The sequence below is a fragment of the Trypanosoma rangeli genome, assembly GCF_003719475.1.
Source record: "Trypanosoma rangeli strain AM80 chromosome Unknown Tra_15.4_contig_00312, whole genome shotgun sequence".
NCBI lineage: Eukaryota > Euglenozoa > Kinetoplastea > Trypanosomatida > Trypanosomatidae > Trypanosoma > Trypanosoma rangeli.
Window position 1 is genome coordinate 3,081 of NW_021706056.1, and position 19,394 is coordinate 22,474.

The window sequence follows — 19,394 nt, forward strand, 5'->3', positions numbered from 1 at the left end:
GCGAAGCAAACGAAGGCTGGCGTGCTCATCCCCGAGCAGGTGGCCGGCAAGGTGAACGAGGGCACTGTGGTTGCCGTCGCCGCCGCAACGAAGGACTGGACTCCCACAGTGAAGGTGAACGACACGGTGCTGCTTCCCGAGTTTGGTGGCAGCAGTGTGAAGGTGGAGGGTGAGGAGTTCTTCCTCTACAACGAGGACTCCCTGCTCGGTGTGCTGCAGGGATAAGCTGCACCGTGCGTGACTTCTCCACAGAGGCCAAGGAGCTATGCGATGAAAGATTTATTATTACTATTATTTGTGGTACCTAATTAATGGGTTAATTGCCAGCTGGGTGAGGGGGTATGCGTGTGCGTGTGTGGTGACATTGTTTGCGTGCGAACTGTACATGTCTCTGTATGTTCAATATTTTTTTTTTCTGTGTGTGTCTGTCTTTGTGAGTGTTTTTTTTTTTTTATTGCTGGCCTTTTTTTATGTCTGTTGAAGGAGCTGTCTGACCTTCGAGAAGAGGCAGAGATGACTGCTGTATTTTCTCGTGCACCACCGCATGTTGTGCGTTGCGTTTGCAGTGGGATGCGGGTGCTTAGCGTTAGGAGTTGCAGGCCGCTGGTTACACGACTTGTTCTTGCGGCCCGGGGCTCCTTTATTTCACACGACGCGGATTTGCGCTTGCCACCTCCTTCAGTAATTGCGGCGGGAAGAGGTGCGCAGTTTACATGTGCTGCGTAGGCGTCACATGTGAAACCAGCGATGCCATCGGAATTGCGGAGGCGCTCCAGGGACTCGCGGGCTGCGATGATAGGTAGGCCGCTCGTGGAGGCCACCACGCTAGAGTAGGTTGGGAAGTCGTTTCAATTGCCTGTTTTGGCCCGCATCGCCAGTAACGCCCAACTCTGTCGCTATTTGGAGCAGCTGCAGCCAAAAGATCACGCGTTGGCGCTTGCGGGAGTGCGGGGTGGGCGGAGGCGGGTGGGCTTCGTGTTGACGCCAAAAAAAATGAAGTACACCTGGCGAAACTACTGGACGGGGTACAGTTGCGGGCTTGCATGGACCTCTACCATCTCTTCAAACATCTTCTGGCAAGCCTCTGGCATCTCACGCTGTAGGCACATATGCATGAGCGTGGCGTAGGTGTTAGCTCTTGGAGTCATCCGAGTCACGAGCATGCGGCGGTAACGTGTGGTGATTTGCCGAACACGCGAAACTACGAGCTGCACTTCACATCGCTTGCGATGGAAAACCCACCAAAGTGGGAGAAAGCGGTGGAAGTGTTTGATCACATTTCACGGGAACGACATGGGAGACATGTGACAACCACAACCTACAATTCGCTTATGCGGGTGTATCTCAATATGACTCCCTTTGATTGGCGAGCTGTGTACAACTGCTACTATGCGCTGTGACAGCACAGCCACATATTGCATTGCAATGGAAAAGTTATTTATTGGTGACTGAGGCACTGCGTCGGAGGCGAATTGGATACATTCGTGGCTTCCTCACCTACCTGGATGCCTGGTTCTGCATGACACATTTTCGATCATTGGACTTTTTGTTTGGATTGGCGGTGCATTTGGCTGCCATGCTGCTGCCGAAGGCGTTAATCATCTGGATTGTTGTGTTTTACAGTGAGCGGACGGTGCCAACAGGGAAAAGGGGTATCGGGTCTATTTTGTAGCGGTACTGGTTTACAGTATGAGGGGAGGCGGTCGTTATTATGGGGGGGGGGGGGGAACTGGAGGTGGAACACCCACGACACACACAAGCAAATAGGAAGAATAAAACACCGTGGAGGTGTGACACTTGGATGGATTTCCTTTCGTTGCCTTTCCAGATCGGCTGCATGGCGGCGGGGAAGGGAGGGAGTCTGGTCCCTCGCAATATTTTACCTGCGCTTACAACAAGATCTTTTTTGCTTTTTTCGTCCATTTCTGTTTTTGTTTTGTGTTTCTTTTTTGTCTTACGGATGGTTGCTGTTGTCTGTGGACATTTTGCGTGTGTGCCTGGCAGCGGAGGGCGGGACTCATCTGGGGGTAGTCTCGGCGTTAGACGGAGAGAAGTAAAAAAAAAAAGAATATAAGAAAACAAGAAGGAAAAAAACAAACAAACTCAACTGCGGCAGGGAACAGTGCGTGCATCGCACGTGGAGATGAATCACTGCGGCAATGAGACAGAGGGGGTGGACGCCGCACATGAGGGGGCGGCAAACGTCACCACCCCCACAACGGCGGTGGCCTTTGGAAAGCGGGGGGAGGAAGATGGCCTGCCGACCACCAGGGTTCAACCGGTGGAAGGCGTTGTCGACGCGCTGCGGCAGATGCAAGAGAAGCAAAATACGGAGGCGGAAGCTAGGGCCTTTGTGCGTGCTCTCCTTTCCGATGAGGGGGAATCTTATGTGCAGAGTGTGCTGCAGTCGGAGATTCAGAAGGTTAAGAGGAAGGAGTCGGAGCTGGCCACCGTCAAGAAGAAAGTCACAGCCGCAAACAAGGAGGTGGATGAGCTGCAAGGAGATATCCGGCGGGCGATTGAAACAAAGGCAGAAGCAGAGCGAATATGTAAATTTCTGCAGACCGCAATGAAGCAACGGGCGCGGCTCACGGAGGAGGCAAAAAAAGAGATGGAGGAGCATCGTGAAAGCGTGAAGCAAAAAGTAGAGCAGAACGTGCACGATATCCGCGTCAAGTGTGATGAGCGCAAAAAGAACGTTGCCGAACTGATAGCGGAAAATGAGCGTCTCCGTGAGGAGGTAAGGCAGAAGAAGAAGCAGTTCGATGAAGCCTACGAGTCCCACCAGTCAAACTGGAAGGCCCGCGAAAGTTACTTGGAGGAGCTGATGCGCAGCTTTCAACAGGTCACACGGGAGGTGGGAATGCTCGAGGAGCAACTGGCCCTCACGCGGCGGGAGCGACTGGCGACGGAGGAAGGTGTGATGGGGCTGCGGCGCCAACTCGACATGTACAGCACGCAGCTGCGTGACTTCTCTGAGGGTTACTCTGTAGAGGACGCGGAGAAGTCGGCGGCACAGCAGCGGGAGCAGGCCGAGGCGCGGATAGCACAGTTGGAGGCCGAAAAGAAGGAGGCGAACGAACTTCGGCTGAAGTTTGACAAGGAGCTGGCGGGGTGGCGCACCGCCCTCGCAGCCGCAAAACGCGAGTTGCAGAAGGCTGAGAAGGCACGCATGGCGGCGGAGAAACAGTGCCGCCTCATACAAGAAAAGTCGCGGCTGAAAACTAAGCCGTAAAGAAAACCAACACTACAAAAAACATCCACGCATTATGGGGCTACACCGTTGGCTTCAAGAAAGGCCAGATAATAGAGTGAGGTGGATCGCCTTTGTTGTTGTTGTTGTTTTGTTTTTTGTTAAATCCCCCGCCCCCTCCCTCCTTCTCTCCCTCTACAGTCGTTTTCTGCATGTATACTATTAGTGCCTCCGCTGCGACACATTTTTGTATGTTTTTTTTTCTTTGTTTTTATGCGTTAGCACGATGCTGCGATGCTTGGCTGTCCTGCGCGACAAGGCTAACACCCGAGCGGGTGGTGCGGGGTACCGTCCACGTTTTCGTCCGCGACGTCTAGTGATGCCGGTGAACCCAAGCGATGTGCACAGCTCGTTGCGTTCCACCAATCCCGCATATGAGAAGTACAAGGACCAGCGACGCCTACGAAAGGTGGTGGAGCGGCGCGGATCCATTGTACTCGCGACTGTGCCTGCAGAACGCAGTGTGGGGGATGCCTTTCGTCTCATGCTTGAAGTATGTGAGAAGGATGGGCTGTTTTCGGAGTCCGTGTCTCTAACACCGAAGTATCTGCGGCCTTTGGAGGAGCTGCTAAAAGGGGCAAAGGTGTCACCGGCATCATCGTCCTCCACAGCGTCAGGGATGGGAGGTCCACAGGAAACAGAGGGTTGTGAACAGGGCTCTCCTTTTTGCGTCATTGGTCTTTCGGCGGCGCGGGAGATGTCACGATGTGGCGAGCAGACCACTGGAGCCTGTGGAGGACTAACAGTGCGGGACATCGACACCGTTTGGCGCATGCTAGACCACACCCCACTAGATTCTCCTGTTCACGGCCTTCTTGCAAATCGGGGGAAGGCTCTTGTTGAAACCTGCATTGCGAGTATGGCTCAAGAGGCGTTTCCTCGGCTTCGCTCAAAACATCTTCAGGCTCTCCTTCACGAGTGCTGTGGGCTTTTGGCGTGTGGACGTGTGGCGCTTCGTCTGGGGTTTGCAGACACGTGTAATGTGAGTGGAGAAATAAGTATGTGGCGAGAGCTGAATGTACTGACGGAGCGCTTTAACATTGCGCGTCGCAAGGCAGCAGCGCATTTGCAGCGCATTGAGAAGGGCGTGCCACAGCAGCGACGATGGTATTGGAAGGGGGTTCTTCGATCCGCCTCTGGACGTCTTAAACTCTTTCCTGTACACCAGGAGGATTTGCTGCCACGCATGGAATGGATTCGAGGCTCCATATTTGCCTTTATTGCATTTATTGAAATGGCTGAACAGTCGGGTGACAGCGTTCGACTGCAGCCACTGATTAAAAAGTTGTTTTGTAGCCAATTGGGATCCTTCCTGCATGTCTCTCAGGTACTAGACACCGCCCAACGAACGGCGGAGGCGCTTCTGCAGCCAACAACAACTGAAGGGGAGGTGTACCCGTCTACACCGGATTCTACGGAGGTATGTGAGCGGCAGATATTGGCAACACGTATCAAGCAGGAACTGGAAAAGCTTCGACATATGACGGAGGATGAACTGGAGGTGCTATCTGAACAAACCCATCCGCTAAATACCCGTGCGGATGCTCGCCGGGATCAGTTTGCATCGAGCGGTGGGGCACATGCGACACAGAGTCTTCGCGACGACATCTTTGATGATTACCGCATCACGCGACACCACAAGATGGCACCACCGGCAGTGTTACATTGCATACGCCCACAAAATGCTCTTAAGGAGGCCCAAATTATTCTTCGTTACGATCCAAATGTGCCAAAGGCGTTGTCTTCGGCGCCGATCGACGTGGATCAGGTGGTTCGAAGCGTCACAGAGGTGCATGAAACCAATCCATATGCCTCACTGTACGCCCATCAGCAGTTTAGACAGGTGGAGTATACGGTGTGCCGCTTGTACGCGGGAAGGCGGTGCATTGGCCAGGGCAAAGGCGAGTCTCTCATGGAGGCCATGAATGAGGCGGCGCAGCACACGTTACTGAACTATTACCTTAAAAAGTGTCCCAGCACCATCGCTGCAGCACAATCGACTCCTGCGCCCGAGGGACGACCGTCTGTGGATGCGGAACACGCAGGATTGTCGGGGATTCGTGTAAACAAGTCCTTTGATGAAGAAATATTTTTCTGATTGCATTACTTGTCGCACCTCTCTTGTGGTGTGATTGTTTTTCTTTGCGGCCACGGAGGATTTGGATTGACTCCCTTTTCACAGCCCTTTTTTTTTTTCTGCGTAGGCAGGAGTTTGGGCGTATGGTTCTAATGGGGGAGACATACATAACACCGTGGACCCCATTTTTTATTCCTTTTTGTTTGCTTGCTTCTCTTCCTCATCCTCCACACAAAAATAATAATAATAATAATAAAATACGTCTGTAGCGCGAGTGCGAAGACGACCACCACCCACAAAAGCACACACACCAAGGAAAGACATGGAGGGGCCTTTAACGGCGGTGGAGCAGTACTTTAATCAGCTCGTTAACTTGCGCCTTCTCACGCAGGTGGTTGTGTCGGACCGTCAGGGGAATACCATCATGGCCTGCTTTGGGACCCCCAAACTGCTGGAGGGACAGGAGGGTGCACCCCACGATGTCGCGTACGGCGGCGATGATGAACTCACCGTTGAGAGTAACGTGGTGCTCAGTGGGGCGCGCTGCTTTCAAAATTTGGAACAGTTGCAGCTGGGCGTCCCTGCGTACATAAGTCTTCAGTACCACGACGCCACTGTGGTGCAGACGCTCGATGGTTGTTGCATGCTCACGTTGATAGGATGCCGTTCACAGGGCCATTTTGTGGGCGGTTTGCTTGTGCTTCTTCCGCAGATACGTTCCGCCGAGGTCTACCAAGAGCTTTTGTCGAAGACACAGGAGTGCTTTCAATGAGTTCATGGTGGATTGTGCGGCACAGCAGGCGGATGGGGTGGGAAAAAATTTTCTTTTTTTTCTTTTTGTACTTGATGGCGTCTTCTGAATGGGAGGGGGAGGGGGAAACAACAGGCAGCCAATCAAGCCGGCAACCCATTTGTGGGGTTGTTGTCTCCCTTCGCTGCTGCATTCGCTTGCCGATCACGCGAGCCATACGTGTGCGTGTTTCTTTCCATCATTCTCTCTCTCTCTCTCTCTCTCTCTCGTTTGCTTGCATGCATGTGAATTGATTTGGGCCTGCGTATCGACGTGTTTTTGTTTTGGCCTGCGGCAATATCTTTTCCCTGCTGTCATTCTTACATTATGTGACCCTTGTCGTCGCCGTGTCGGCATAACAACTAAACATAAATAAAATTTATAAAAGAGAAGTGCCCAGATCAATGGCAGTGGATGTAGTGGCCCGCCTGTCCAACTTGCCCACTAGCGTCACGGAGGCTCACATACGCGAGCTCATTGAACCCTTCGCGAAGGTGCGGCGGGTGACGATGCCCTCCCCCGTGCTTTGGCTATCCTGCCCCACAGGCAGGGCGGAGGTCGCTGGCGACACGCTGGAGGACACCAAGCTTGTCTACGTCCATCTTCACGGCACTGTTATGGATGGCAACCGCATCAACGTGTCTTTTGCTAAGCTTGGTGACGGTGCTGGGCATGACAGCAGCGGCTACAACAGGGGGGCGGTGGACAGGGCGCCACGGCCGCTGGAACGTAGGGACTCCCGGGTGCGTCGGCCACGCGGGGAGTCTGGCGACGGGTGGCGGCAAAGGGAAAGCGCACTGCCAGATCATCGGCGTCACCATCCCGAGGACGAGCGGCAGACGGGACGGCAGGATAGGCGCCGCTCCCCGCGGCGTTCTCCGTCGAGCTCCCCCTCGCGTTTATCTTCGCCCTCGCGGAGACGCAGACGCCACTCACGCTCCTCTTCCTCTTCCTCATCGTCTTCATCGGCTCCACGTCGAAGACGCCTCTCCACCACATCGCAGCGGCGGCGGTGGCGGAAGCGGAGACGCACATCCTCGAGGCCAAGGCGCCACAGCCGCTCGCGCTCGCCCAGCTGGGGGAACTAACGTCGCGCCGTACACCAGGCGGGAGGACGCACATGAGGGAGGGCGTGGCGGGGAAACATCAAACAAAAGGGAAAACGGAGAAAAAAAGAGAGCTGTTGACTTGGGTGTGAGGAATCTATGCGGGAGCAGGAGACAAGCAGTTTTCTGCCCTAGACGGGGTGCGGCGCGCGGAAAGCAGCGTGTTGTCCGTGAACAAAAAAAAAGAAAAAAAGAAAAGGGCGAAGATTGCCCCTAACAAAAAAACTACAAAATATATATGTGCGGAATGACAAGCTCCATATGAATCTACACCGTGTATGTGGTGGAGGGTTGTGTTTTTCCCTCCCTTTTGTTGGGAGTGAACTCAGACGCGTTGTCTGCGCTTATGCCTGCAAGGCCTCTCTTTGAGGAAGTGATGTTGTTACTTTGACGTGCGTGAGACGTCCTCCACCTCTCCCTTTTCTTTAGCTTTACTTTTCATTCTCATTTTTTTTTGTTTTTGTTTTGCCCATCGCATTTTTTTTTCTTATTTTTTTTTGTTTTTTTATGTGCGTGTGTGCCTCGCTGGCCCACCGCCTTCCACACGCATCAAATGGACAAAAACAAACAACCATCCAGGGAGGAGTGAGTGCTCCGATTAAGAGGTGGAGCGTGTAACTGTAAAGTAGTGTCCATACACATACACTCCCCTGGCGATACAGGAGGTGATAGACACAGAGACAGAGGCAGAGGGAGAGAGAGAAGGCGAGGTGGCTGTGGGGGGTCTCCGTGAGCGCCCATCACGGGGAGAAGATAAAGAAACAAAATACGATACAAAAACAAATAGAAACCAGTAAAGCAGTAATAGACGTACGTCTACATATACATATATACATATATACGCATATAGGAAGAAGACGCAGGGAAACGCTTTGTATTATTAACTGCAACTAGTACGTTGTTCGCCGAAGAGGCGATGAGCAGTCTTATGGACACGTCGGGTCACAACACCTCCTCCGCTTTTTCAGACACGATGAATGAAGGCCAAACGGGCGATGGTGACCGCACGTATGAGCAAACTTCATTAATAACCTCACATCGTACGCTATCTGAGTCAGAACTTCCTGCAGGATCTTTCTTGGATGAGGATCAAACCCACTACGATGATGATTACGCCACTGGGTACGATAGCAGGACATACAACTCTCGCACCTACGACACCCGAACTTATGACAGCCAAACCTACAATGACTCCTCCTTTCCGCAGTCCCCGCGTTCGGATGAGTTAAGCTCCACATTTGCAAGTTTTTACCTGGAGAGCAGCGCCGCTCGCAAGGTGAGATCGGTTTTTTCATTTCTGAATCGACCACTTTTTTTCTTTTCTGCTGTACTCACTGGGTCGGGCGGTATTGGCACCATGTGTCGTGTTGTTCATGCCATTACAGTGGCTGCGACTCAGCGGCAAGTGCGGCACAAACCATCTCTATTGCATGATTTGCATGGCCTGCCAGATGGTTACCCGAATGTCCCGGAATGGATGCAGCAGGCGCGTCTTGCACTCCCGTTGGTGGTTGAAGGTTTAGTCAAAAAAGCACTATGCGCCTGTGGCGTCCCTGCCCTCGCTGATTTGCAAAAAGCTCGCTGGGCCAGGGCCCTTGGAAGCCTGGAGAGTGCTAAGAATGAGATCATTTCTCAAACGACGCATGTGATTTCGGGCCCGATGGTGCCGCTTGTGATTTTCCTTCCGTTGCTTTCCTTCTTCGCCATCTCTGTTGCTCGCTGTTCTGTTGCCCGGCGACAGGCGCGCCTGGCTGAGGAGGAGGAGTTCCCTCCCTTGAGCGTCGACGAAGCTGAAAAGGTTTCATTTTTGCGTAGTTCCGAGTTTCCAGACGTTATTGTGGCGGAGGAAAGCAGCATTTTTGCAGAGGAGACGCTTGAGCACCCCGTGAAAGTTTATACAAACGGACATGCGGCTGAGCAAGCGGTACCGCCTGCGGCGGTGAGTGTGCGGCCTTTTTTGAAGAAGGACACTTCCGGCGCGCAGTCTCCCTCGGAAGACCCTACGAGTCCTAACACTGTGCCTACCTCGCGGGATCTGTCACCAATTCCACTGGTGGACGAGGACGCATTGAAGTCAATGCAGGGATTTGGTGTGAACGGGACGCGTTTTTCGCCCCCGACTGAACGATTACATCTGCAACCTTTCAATGTTGCACCTTACGCGCTTCGAGGGGATATTGTAGCCGCCTTGATGGGAACTCCCACTGCAAGGGAGATCAATGTGCTGTTGATTGCCGCCTCTCGATATAACTGTAGACGTGTGATTGTGCCTGCTCAAGTTCCGGCGTCAGATTTGGTGTCTGTGCCGTCATCCCTGTCCATAGAGCGCGTGGATGACGTTATGCAGGAGGTTATGAGTGAGGAGGAGCCTCGTGGACTCACCACCGTCGCTGTATTTCTTCGCCCCGTTACTGAAGACACGGTGGAGCTCTCATTGTTTCAACACCCGAGTGCAGCGGTGTATGTGTTTGTGGCGGCGCACGGCGTCGACGAGGACGTTGTCTCCTACTTAGTTGATAAGCGTATCTACACTGCGCCCTCCCTCGATGAGCCGATCCCTGCCAATGCATGCTTCTACGACCGTTCAGTAAAGGAGAGGGACGGCACCATTGACATCGGGAGCGGCGGCGGCGGCGGTAGGACTGGTGGTGGTGTTTCGTGAGTTGCACGTCACGTGGGGCCGGCTATTGAGGGCAGTGGTAGCAGGAACGCAAGATGAAGGAGAACTGCGGAAGATAATACACACGAGACGGATCTTTACCGTAATGTCGATAGCATCCATGAAGGAGTTCTTTGAAGTCTTTCTGCCACTGACAGAAACATAGAGAAGGCTGTTTTTTTTTTTTCCTTCCCCCGTTTTATTTACGTTTATTTTGTCTTTGTATTGTTTTTTTTTTTTGTTGTGTGTGTGTGGTGGATGTAGTTGTTACTGTTTGAGGTGCCACGCATACACACTGGCACGCGTACGAAACAACAACAACAAAACAAAAAAGACGGTGTTATTTACGTGTCAATGACTTTTGCATATCGCCCCTTAAAGTCACAGCGCAAATTCTGAATTATATATATATGTGTGTCTTTATCTGCCCTCCTCTCACGTTGTTGTGCAACTTGTCCTTGCACAGGCCCCATTGTACTGCGACGATGCCTCATTTTAATTATTTTAGTCCTTTCAATCTTCTCGTTTGTCTTTCTTCCGCAGTTGCTGTGTTGCGGTGTTGGGCGTGTTCGGAGAGTCTTTGTGGATAGCCGCAAGCAACACTTACTTTGGAACCGCACACGTTTCTTGTGAGCCACAAACATCGTGAGGGGCAAGGACCGTACAGGGTTCTCTCATAGACTGAGGACCGGTATTGGCTGGTGCACACACTAAATACATAGACGGTAATTGTTATTATTACTTATTATTTACATAGATACGTCCATATATATATATATATTAGGCCCAATATAGAGTCTATTCCGTCACCGTTTCGCCTGGACGAGGACATTGCACCTACGTTTACATAACGGCAATATTGCATGTTTGAACCTCTTCGCGTAGAGCGTGTGCCGACCCGCATACAGGCGCGCGAGGAATGCATCGCGTTTGCTACACACCCCAACCCAGCTTCTTGTGTTTTCAACTGGGGATGCTGCACAGTGACGAGAAAGTTGGATCTTGTTTTTCACAGTGCGCATGATGTTTCTTCGCGCCTTCGTCTTCCCGGGGCGCGGGAAAAAAAGAAGGCACCTTATTTTTTTCGTTTTGCCTGTTCTCCTGCAGCCTCCGTGTTCGAATACCCGATCCAACCCACGCAAGTGATGGATTCCGCATTTAGTGAGTGCAGCAGCGTGACGGTGGAGCCAGGAGAAAGAACATGCGCTGCGGCGCAGCATCTGCCAACGGTTGCCATGCTTCTTTGTGCCTCAAGGATAGAAGTAAATCTGCTCATTCTTCGACCAGTACTGCGTGTGAAGGGGAATAAAGTTGTCATTTGCTACACTACATTGTTTTTGCCAGCACCAGAGGATGCTCGACATGTACTGGTGAGCCGCTGCGGTGGAGCGGTCTTCTTACTTGCTTCCCATGTCTCTGGACCTGGTGGAAGGATCCAATGCTACTCGCTTCGCATAGATGGCAATCAGCAACGCACACCGTCGCTTCGGACAACACCTCTGATTGCATCCATGTCTTCTTCAGGGACTGTGCCTGCAGCGGCGTCCATGGTAGGATGTAACCAGTGTATTCTCTGGGCCTCTGTGCGGAGGCCGCTGTGCCTTGTGGCCTCCACTTCACAGGTCATCCTCGCGGAGGTGATGGTACTCACCGACGATGGGGCAACAATGGTGTTTCAGGTGAGTTTGGGTGACGACACGGCGGGTGTGCATGCCACCTGCGTCTGGTTGGGGAGTCTTCGCCAGAATAAATTTCGCGACGACGCACACGTGCCTCTTGGGGTGATGCAGCGCTGGCGGACAACCCCCTTCTTTGCGCGCGCCATGGATGAGGCGAACACCCCCGAAGCATCTTTGGAGGGAAACCTGACGACGCACGTGCGGCAGTTTTTGTCAGCTATTCCAATCGTCTCTGTGAGCCCGAATGGGGCTCTACTTTGCGTCGTTCTACCGAACGAGCACAAGGTGTGGTTGGTGGCTCTTGGCTCTAACGCCAAGGCGTTTTCCACTGCTGCGTGTGCATCCACCTCCGTAGGCACACCTTCCAGTGTGACTATGTGCGACGTCAGCTGGGTTGCTGGTTCCTTGTGTGGGTTTCTCCTCCTCGGGGTTTCTAAGCAGCGTGACGGCATGAAGGCGATGCTGTTTTTCCTTCCGTTGACGGGACACCATGCACCGCTGCGAATCTACTTGGATCCGTGCCATGCGTCATGCCTTGCGTCGGACGACGGGGCGTTTTCCTTTTTCTCCTACGAACCCTCACGAGACGTGTTTGGAACCACTCGGATGTCTCTCTCATTGTATTATCGTTCTGGTCGCTGTGAAGAAGAAAATATGGATGAGGTGCGCACAGGACTTTTTTCTCTTCCCACGATGGCTTCGTTGACCTCCACGTGTGCACCCTCGCACGTGCTGCATATCATCTACTTTACGGGGTTGGTTTCGTTTGCTACGGCGTGTAATGAAATCCCAAGCGCATCTTCCGCAGGATATACTGCCAGGGATGCCCTTGGAGGGGAGGAAGGAGTTGTGGTGCAGAGTATCCCCTCTATTTTTGCTGCGGATGACGCAGTGCAGATGTCGATGGAGGCGGCACTCGAGTCTTCTCTTGACCTTTGGCTTCAGGCAGGAGCAGTGGATTCAACTTTTCCTCTTCGTCGTGTGACGCATGAAATTATCCAGTCTCTGCTGGAAGGCATAAATAACAGCCGTGGCGTATCGGTCGCTTCTCAAAACGGTAAGGGGGGAAGTTATGCGGCGCTGCTGTCCGTTTTTCGGGCGCTGGCGGATGTTTTGGCGTCTGTTTCTGTGACGTCCGCTTCTGTCACGTTGCTGCCGTATCTCTCGGAGCTTCATGGGCTGCTGGTGATGCTGCGACACGCCCTGACTGTTATGGGGCAACGGGGCGCCGTTTCGGCGTGTTTCACGGCTGCGGCATTTTTTGCGCCACTCGCGGACGAGAACGACACCGGCGACTCGCACTGCCCGGAGTGGCGTGCCCTCCTTGCGCCGCTTTTTGATGATGCCTTTGCACACGTGGCTTCGTGCCCCTCGCTTTCACATGCACTTCTGCCGTACTGCAGCACGGCACTTCGGCGCGTGATGTCGACAGGCGAATCTCTTCTGCTGCGCGAGAGGCAGTGGGAGTTGACGACGAGCGTCCCGCGCGTCACCGTGGATCACAACGGGGAAGTTGTCCGGCCTCTTGAGGAAACGCTCTCGCTTGCACGTCGAGGGAGTTCGGGCTTAGCCATGCTCTCATCGTCGGATGTTTGTTGGTCGGCGCGTCGTTTGTTCTTCCGTGACGGTGTTAACGCCGCGCAGTCGTTTCTCAAGGCAGCTGTGGGTCATCATGACCAAATTCATCCAGAGGTGCGTGCCGTGTGCGGGGAATATGACTTGGTTCAGAAGGAGCTGGCTGCAGTCTTGAACTATATCTAGTTGTTGTTGTTGCTTTTTTGCTGTTTGCCGTTGTTAGGTGATGGTTCCAGATTTGCCTGTGTGAGTGCATTACCCGTCCACACACACACACTCACTTGCTTGCTTCTGCCCTCTCTTGTAGGTTGCATGGTTGGTTGATTGAGGGAGGGAGACGGCTGTTTCTTTTTGGGTGGTGCGTTGATACACGTCTGCTTTGGTCTCGTATTCGTTGCTATTTACTTCCTCTCCTTCCCTCTTTGCGTTTACTTCAAAATATATGGGTCTTCTTTTGATCCTCACTTCACTCCTCTTTTTTTTTTGTTGTTGCTGCTGTTTATTTCTTATTCGCCTTTTTTCCCTGTTGGTTATCTCCGTCTGCGTGGCCACTCTCCTCGTTGTATCTTGTGGTGATGATGTCTTCTTCTCTCACTTGATCTTGCGAGCTGCACCCCGTCTGGAAGAAACGCTTTTGTGTGTGTGTGTGTGTGCGTGTGTGTCTGCTTGCACGTACTCAGGAAGAGAGAGCGCTGCGAGGTTAGAGACGGTTAGGAAAAGAGGAGGAGGAGGAGGAGACTTACGCTCCTGACTGAACTGAAGGAGCGGAGAGGCAGCTGAGAATGCAAGACAACGTGGCGAACCATGTGCCCCCCGGTGGACATTGTAACACGAATTCCGCCCACATCGATGAAAACGTGCAGAATAATATTGCGGCGGCTCCTTATGAGCATCACACGCATCTCCCGCAGGCCTGGCGCTGCCTCTCAGTGGGTTGCTTTGGGGAGGCGCAACGCCTAAGTAGGGCAAAGAAGGATATTGTCTGTCTAGCCGCTTCACTCACGATGTGTGGGAACACGTCCATGGCTCTGAAGCTGCTGGAAGCATACATCATAGCATCCTGCGTGGTGGCGCACGAAAAGCGTTTGTATCCAGTCGAACCCGCGGGGGATTACATGCAGCGGCTGAACCAACTCATCATGGGCTGGATGGACGGGCCAACCGCGGCAGAGGAAGTAATGGGGGCAAGCGCACAAGCACGGGATGAGGAGGAGTACTACGCAGCCGTGTTGGACGCCATAGCATCTCTGGACTGGGACACAATTCACCAATGGTTTATTATATCTCTTTTTCTCCATGAAGAGGGCGAGTACAAACCCCCAAGCGTCCTGTGGTTCCACTTTTTCTTTGCATTGTTCACGGAGGGAACCCCCAAGGTTGTGATGGCGGACCAAAGCCAACCTTATTCTCGGAAGCGGCAACGGCAACGGCAACGGCAAAAAATTCTGCCGGAACAGTTTAGTCATAATGAGCTGGAATATTTTCTGCTTTCGCAGTGCGACGAGAGCGATGTTGACCTCATTACAACCATCACGGCTTGGAAGACACAACGCTATCGCAGTGCTATTGCGGCTGCGACCCGGTTTCTCTCGGTGGAGGAGTTTAATTTCAGTATTACGGATGAAAACATGCGGGTCATGACCCGCTTTCTTCGTTGCATGTCTCTGATTGAACTGGGGGAGCGCACCATTGCGGCCAAGGATGCCCTTGACCTTCTGAGAGATGAAAATTACTTCATCTCCACGGTGGGCGCCAGTATTTCGGCCTTCCTCATGCCACTTTCACAGGCGGTGAAAATGGTAACCTCGTATGAGGGGGAGACTCAACTGCAAGACTACGTTTTTGCATTGTGTGAATATGTGCATGCTCTGACGCTTGTGCAGCTTGGATGCATGGAGGCAGCTCTGAAAGTGCTACGCTGCGCCATCAGTGCGGCATCAAACCACGATGTGGGTGACTGGATGCTGAATCTGATGACGATTGCTTGCACTGCCCTAGAGGATTCCGCCACTCTTTTGAAAATATCATTGTCGCCTCATCGGCAGCTGTATATATCTCTCTGTCCGGCATTTTTTGGCGGTCTTGGCAGCGAAGGGGCGAAGCTGCGACCAAACACACCTGCAAGTCGTTTATTATACCCAACTCATCTTCCGACGTGCGCTTCCGTGCGGCAAATGTTGCCGTTTCACCTGAATCGTTCGCATTACTTTTTTGCACGGGGCAAATACATTGAGGCGTGGAACAACGCTTGCTTGGCCGTGGGTTGTGCGGAGGAAATTGTTGGTTCTGTGGAATTAGCCTTTACCGACTGCTCGCCACTGAAAACGTACTACTTTGGCTGTCATCTCGGCTTTGTGCTGCTTCAGACTGTGCTAGAGGTCATGACACTCGGGGATGACACCACCTCACTGGGCTGGGACAGTGACACCGCCAATGTGCTCCTCAAGGAAGGGCCGACGCTCTGCGAGGAAGTGCTGCGCAAATGTGCGGAGTGGTCACGGCGTTTGCGTCAGTTTCATCCAAACGTCCGTTTAGGCAGTGTTGCACTCTCGCTGGATGCAACGATGAGTCGGGCGGAAAACTTCATTAGCCGGGCCATTTGTTTGGCGTGGCGTTACCCACGCTGTGCGCTGGCGCAAAACTGTCTGACGCTCGCCTTGTACGCGACGCATCACATCCCGGAAGCCGTCGACAACGCGACCAAGGCGCTGCAAACTTTTCCCCACTCACGTGAGATTATTAAGGTCTACCGCCAGATTGTTGCTAAAGAAGGGGTTTATGTATTCAACTACCGGACCTTGGTGCCTGTGCGTTACGCCCCCTGCTCAGAACGTTTGTGGACAAAACGAATGCTCATTGTGCTGCTGCTGCTTGTTCTCAACTTTGTAGTGCTCATCCTCACAGTGATCGTGAACATTCCCACGTGGGTTGCGCCTTCAGAGACTATGAAGGAGTTGTCAGTGCGGCTGCATCTTCCCTCTGTGTTTCCGCTTTGCTACGCCGTGTTTATTATTGTGTATGCTGTGCTGGCCACTGTGTCATCGCGAAACTTGGTGCGAACAATTATGCTGGATCTCTTCTTCCAGGACGCTCGTATGAATCGCTTTCTCTTTTGTATGCGTGGGATAGCCTTGGTGAACGCCTTCAATGCGATTCAGCTCACTATTGCTGGAAACAACTTCCTTTTTGCATCCCACTGGTACACGATCCTGTTGTACCTCCTACTGACGTTTTTCCTGATGCCCTTCACCTCGCGGGTGTGGTTTATTCCCTCCTTGGATGAGCCGAAGGATAGCGTATGGAAATGGCTAACACTTCTTGTTGTCGACACCGTGTTGACTCTGCTCCTACTGGTGCCACACATTGCCCTCTTTGCTGTTGAACCAATTATGTTTATTGCCTTTTTTTTCTTTCAGCCGGTGCGACAACCCAATGAGGGAAATACCAGTGGAAATCTTTTTTGGCGCCTGCGGTGTCACAAGGCGTGCCGCAAGCAGTCCATCTCCCCCTACATTGAGGGAAAGAGGACTCAATTCATCCATGTCCGCCTTCTATCTCTGCTATACTACAAGACACACTCCGATCTCCGTACAAAACACCTGCTGGATTACCAGATTGACGAGGACAACTACCGCATTTTTCCCTTAATTGAGGTTTACGACCGTATCGCAACTGAGCCCATCGAATGCTTAACGCGTGAGACAAAAGTGACAGAACGCCGTCGGCACGGTGTGCTGGAGTTCCTTTCCACACTTCGAAAGCCCTTTGGCAATGTATTGCTTGGTGAGGGAAAACTGCAGGATGATGCGCAACACCACCCCGCTAAGGCTACAAAGAACAACCACAGGTCTGATTTCAACGGCCTCCTCACCGACAATCCCAGAGCAGCGTCTGGGGGCGGGAACGACCATGTAGCAGAGAACGTCAGGCTGGAAACGAAGGGGACGTCGGACGAGCATTTTGACACCAAAGACACCCGAGGCTCCAATTGTGTGCAGCCAACGATGAGTAAGCAAAGTGACGGGCCCACTATCCAGGGTGTCTTGAGGAAGGAGCGGCAGGGGAACACAAGGGGTGGGGAGGTAAAGCTGAACGACATGGTCTCGTCCGGTGTGAGGCGTCGGCGGGAATCCAACGCCTCTCTGAAAGGGAATTCAATGGGTGATGATGCAAAGTGGACCAGAAACAACCAGGACAACATGTTTGCACCTTCTTCCGGTTGCATGACGTCGCAGCGGGTGCCCCAAGAAGCGCCACCACGCGCCCATGCCCGGGAATATCTGTCTTTTTCCTCGGACGCCCCTCTCACCACTGTGGAGGGGGAGTATCAGATGAATCCTGTGAAGAGCTTGCCGCCGGGGACGGATGAAAGAGTCAATTCACGTGGGGGATGTGCAACGAGTATCCCTGGAGCAAAAGACACATCAGAAACGCTGCGTGGTCGGTTGCCTACGCTTGCAACAGCGGCTCATGCCAACCAAATGTCTTTGGTAGACGAATTGGGTGAGGCGTCGAATTCATATGCAGACCCCAAGGTTGTCTCGTTAGAGGAGGAAGTGCTGCTCCGTGCGCTACGGACGCTGCATCGGACCCTGAACTCTCCATTACTCGACCAAGGTCTTCATGTGACGAAGGTCAAGCAACTTCAAAAGCAAAAGCATGTGGTGGAGGAGCGTTTGAGAGAGTTTTATAAAATCAACACGAACCATTTGAAACAGAAGAGTTTCGGATGTCTTGAACTCTGCTGCAAGGTTATTTCCAAGATTGTTGAGACCGGCGACCGCGAATCCAACCCGATATCCGCCGGGAATGTGTCACTCATTAAGACCATACTAGACTTACTTGACGCCCCAGAGATATTTGATACAATTTTGCTGAATGAACTACCAGTGTTTTGCGTGGTTCACGGCTATACTGAGATGCTTTCTGTCATTCTCTCGCCCAGCTGTGTTCAGGTGATGAAGTATATTCATTGGGATAATTTGCTGCGCTCGTTTGAGGAAGACACTTCCTCGGCAGGCGTGGAATCGCTTCACATTTTGCTGGACTCATTTCAGCATGTCTCCTCGCCAAGCATTAAAAGCAAGGTTGCACCGCTGTTCCAGGTTGCTCTGGAGGCCGTGCTCCGCACGCACGCCTCAAACACGTTACCAACAGAGGTGGAAAACCTTCTCTTCCGCATCAAAAATGATGGGAATGTGAAGGTTGACTTTTGGCAGGTTGAGGGGGATGGAGGGGGAACGGTATTTTCCAACACGTGCGCCACTGGAAATTTGGAACTTGCTGAGGCTCTTTGGTCTCTGGGCCTTGTGCCGAACCTCAATCGGGTACAGAGTGATGGGACGAACGCTCTCATGCAGGCGGTGCTGCACGATCGCAGGGACATTGTGCGTTGGTTCTGTGAATTGCCATCCACTGTGACGGCGGAAAGCTTTACTCACAGGCACCCACAGCGCGGCACGGTGTTTGAAATCGCCCAGTCTGGTGCCCTGCGCTCGATGCTGCGGAAGGCAATAACGAAAAAGGAAAGGAAAAACGTGGAGCGCTAATGGCAGAGCGTTCTGTGGGACAAAAAAAAAAGTGAGAAAAAAGATAAAAAGAACACCATCTTTTCTTCGTCATAACTCCTCTTGTTGCTGCCACTGCACTGGGCTCTCTACATATTTGTTATTCTAATTTGAAGTTTGATCTACAGTAGCATATATATGTATATACACATACACATATATGCATACACACACATACCCTTATCTTGGGGGTGGATGTGTCTGGTTGAGGGAACTGCGGGCGTGGAGAGGAACCACAGCCGCGTCAACCCAGGTAGAAGGCAAATAAAATAAAATGAATGTGTGTGTTATATGAAAACAAAAGAAGTGGAGAAGATGATCATCACAAACAAAAAAACGACAACAACGGCTAAGAGTATTCAAGGTGTGATCGTTATACAATATGAAATCTTCTTCATTGGGATTATTTGATTGTGATCGTTAATATATATATATATATATATATCTTTTCTCTTTGCGCGCAGCGGGGAGGCCAGATAACCAGTAGTCTTTTTTGGGGACGTAATCTATGCCTCCATCGCCTCACTCGCCGTGCTTCCTTTACCTGCTGGGTACGACGTGTTTGAGTGGGAAATGTCATTTGAACAATTTGTACTTGTGGTTTAGTAGCATCTAAGATGTGTATTAAATTTTTTTTTGTCTCAATTTCGTTCAGCAGTTGTTTTTCCTTTTGCTTATACTACGATGC

At 52.1% G+C, this 19,394-nt stretch overlaps 8 protein-coding genes and 1 pseudogene across 8 annotated transcripts in view, besides 19 other annotated features; all 9 read left to right on the forward strand.

The window, feature by feature from the left end:
- The window catches only part of TraAM80_07458 (10 kDa heat shock protein), a gene marked incomplete at both ends in the record, with an annotated part of 531 nt that extends 306 nt beyond the window's left edge, over positions 1 to 225 (forward strand). The window contains one exon of the mRNA XM_029384249.1: positions 1 to 225. This exon is cut by the window's left edge and continues 306 nt beyond it. Coding sequence (XP_029235905.1) covers positions 1 to 225 — 225 coding nt within the window.
- Positions 226 to 440: 215 nt separating this feature from the next.
- TraAM80_07459 (hypothetical protein) lies at positions 441 to 1,669 on the forward strand (annotated as a pseudogene).
- Positions 1,670 to 1,922: 253 nt separating this feature from the next.
- Positions 1,923 to 1,978: a microsatellite.
- Positions 1,979 to 2,055: 77 nt separating this feature from the next.
- Positions 2,056 to 2,102: a sequence feature (A-rich).
- A 41-nt stretch (positions 2,103 to 2,143) lies between these two features.
- On the forward strand, positions 2,144 to 3,235 carry TraAM80_07460 (uncharacterized protein; the record flags this gene model as incomplete). The annotated part of the gene is made up of 1 exon (XM_029384250.1): positions 2,144 to 3,235. The coding sequence occupies one exon, from the start codon at positions 2,144 to 2,146 to the stop codon at positions 3,233 to 3,235; it is 1,092 nt and encodes a 363-aa protein (XP_029235906.1).
- A 92-nt stretch (positions 3,236 to 3,327) lies between these two features.
- Positions 3,328 to 3,356: a microsatellite.
- A 3-nt stretch (positions 3,357 to 3,359) lies between these two features.
- Positions 3,360 to 3,389: a microsatellite.
- Positions 3,390 to 3,437: 48 nt separating this feature from the next.
- Positions 3,438 to 3,466: a microsatellite.
- Positions 3,467 to 3,479: 13 nt separating this feature from the next.
- Positions 3,480 to 5,351, forward strand: TraAM80_07461 (putative spliced leader RNA PSE-promoter transcription factor PPB1; the record flags this gene model as incomplete). The annotated part of the gene is made up of 1 exon (XM_029384251.1): positions 3,480 to 5,351. The coding sequence occupies one exon, from the start codon at positions 3,480 to 3,482 to the stop codon at positions 5,349 to 5,351; it is 1,872 nt and encodes a 623-aa protein (XP_029235907.1).
- A 212-nt stretch (positions 5,352 to 5,563) lies between these two features.
- Positions 5,564 to 5,590: a microsatellite.
- Positions 5,591 to 5,652: 62 nt separating this feature from the next.
- TraAM80_07462 (uncharacterized protein) lies at positions 5,653 to 6,102 on the forward strand (the record flags this gene model as incomplete). The annotated part of the gene is made up of 1 exon (XM_029384252.1): positions 5,653 to 6,102. The coding sequence occupies one exon, from the start codon at positions 5,653 to 5,655 to the stop codon at positions 6,100 to 6,102; it is 450 nt and encodes a 149-aa protein (XP_029235908.1).
- Positions 6,103 to 6,323: 221 nt separating this feature from the next.
- Positions 6,324 to 6,349: a microsatellite.
- Positions 6,350 to 6,524: 175 nt separating this feature from the next.
- Positions 6,525 to 7,208, forward strand: TraAM80_07463 (uncharacterized protein; the record flags this gene model as incomplete). Its single annotated transcript, XM_029384253.1, has 1 exon — positions 6,525 to 7,208. One exon carries the CDS (start codon positions 6,525 to 6,527, stop codon positions 7,206 to 7,208), a length of 684 nt encoding a protein of 227 aa, XP_029235909.1.
- Positions 7,209 to 7,399: 191 nt separating this feature from the next.
- Positions 7,400 to 7,424: a microsatellite.
- Positions 7,425 to 7,644: 220 nt separating this feature from the next.
- Positions 7,645 to 7,733: a microsatellite.
- A 160-nt stretch (positions 7,734 to 7,893) lies between these two features.
- Positions 7,894 to 7,929: a sequence feature (GA-rich).
- A 108-nt stretch (positions 7,930 to 8,037) lies between these two features.
- Positions 8,038 to 8,075: a microsatellite.
- Positions 8,076 to 8,142: 67 nt separating this feature from the next.
- Positions 8,143 to 9,888, forward strand: TraAM80_07464 (uncharacterized protein; the record flags this gene model as incomplete). Its single annotated transcript, XM_029384254.1, has 1 exon — positions 8,143 to 9,888. The coding sequence occupies one exon, from the start codon at positions 8,143 to 8,145 to the stop codon at positions 9,886 to 9,888; it is 1,746 nt and encodes a 581-aa protein (XP_029235910.1).
- A 193-nt stretch (positions 9,889 to 10,081) lies between these two features.
- Positions 10,082 to 10,160: a microsatellite.
- A 35-nt stretch (positions 10,161 to 10,195) lies between these two features.
- Positions 10,196 to 10,217: a microsatellite.
- Positions 10,218 to 10,628: 411 nt separating this feature from the next.
- Positions 10,629 to 10,666: a microsatellite.
- Positions 10,667 to 10,748: 82 nt separating this feature from the next.
- Positions 10,749 to 13,325, forward strand: TraAM80_07465 (uncharacterized protein; the record flags this gene model as incomplete). The annotated part of the gene is made up of 1 exon (XM_029384255.1): positions 10,749 to 13,325. The coding sequence occupies one exon, from the start codon at positions 10,749 to 10,751 to the stop codon at positions 13,323 to 13,325; it is 2,577 nt and encodes an 858-aa protein (XP_029235911.1).
- Positions 13,326 to 13,774: 449 nt separating this feature from the next.
- Positions 13,775 to 13,804: a microsatellite.
- A 54-nt stretch (positions 13,805 to 13,858) lies between these two features.
- Positions 13,859 to 13,876: a microsatellite.
- Positions 13,877 to 13,921: 45 nt separating this feature from the next.
- Positions 13,922 to 18,688, forward strand: TraAM80_07466 (uncharacterized protein; the record flags this gene model as incomplete). Its single annotated transcript, XM_029384256.1, has 1 exon — positions 13,922 to 18,688. One exon carries the CDS (start codon positions 13,922 to 13,924, stop codon positions 18,686 to 18,688), a length of 4,767 nt encoding a protein of 1,588 aa, XP_029235912.1.
- A 150-nt stretch (positions 18,689 to 18,838) lies between these two features.
- Positions 18,839 to 18,868: a microsatellite.
- Positions 18,869 to 18,884: a microsatellite.
- Positions 18,885 to 19,129: 245 nt separating this feature from the next.
- Positions 19,130 to 19,151: a microsatellite.
- Positions 19,152 to 19,394: the final 243 nt, after the last annotated feature.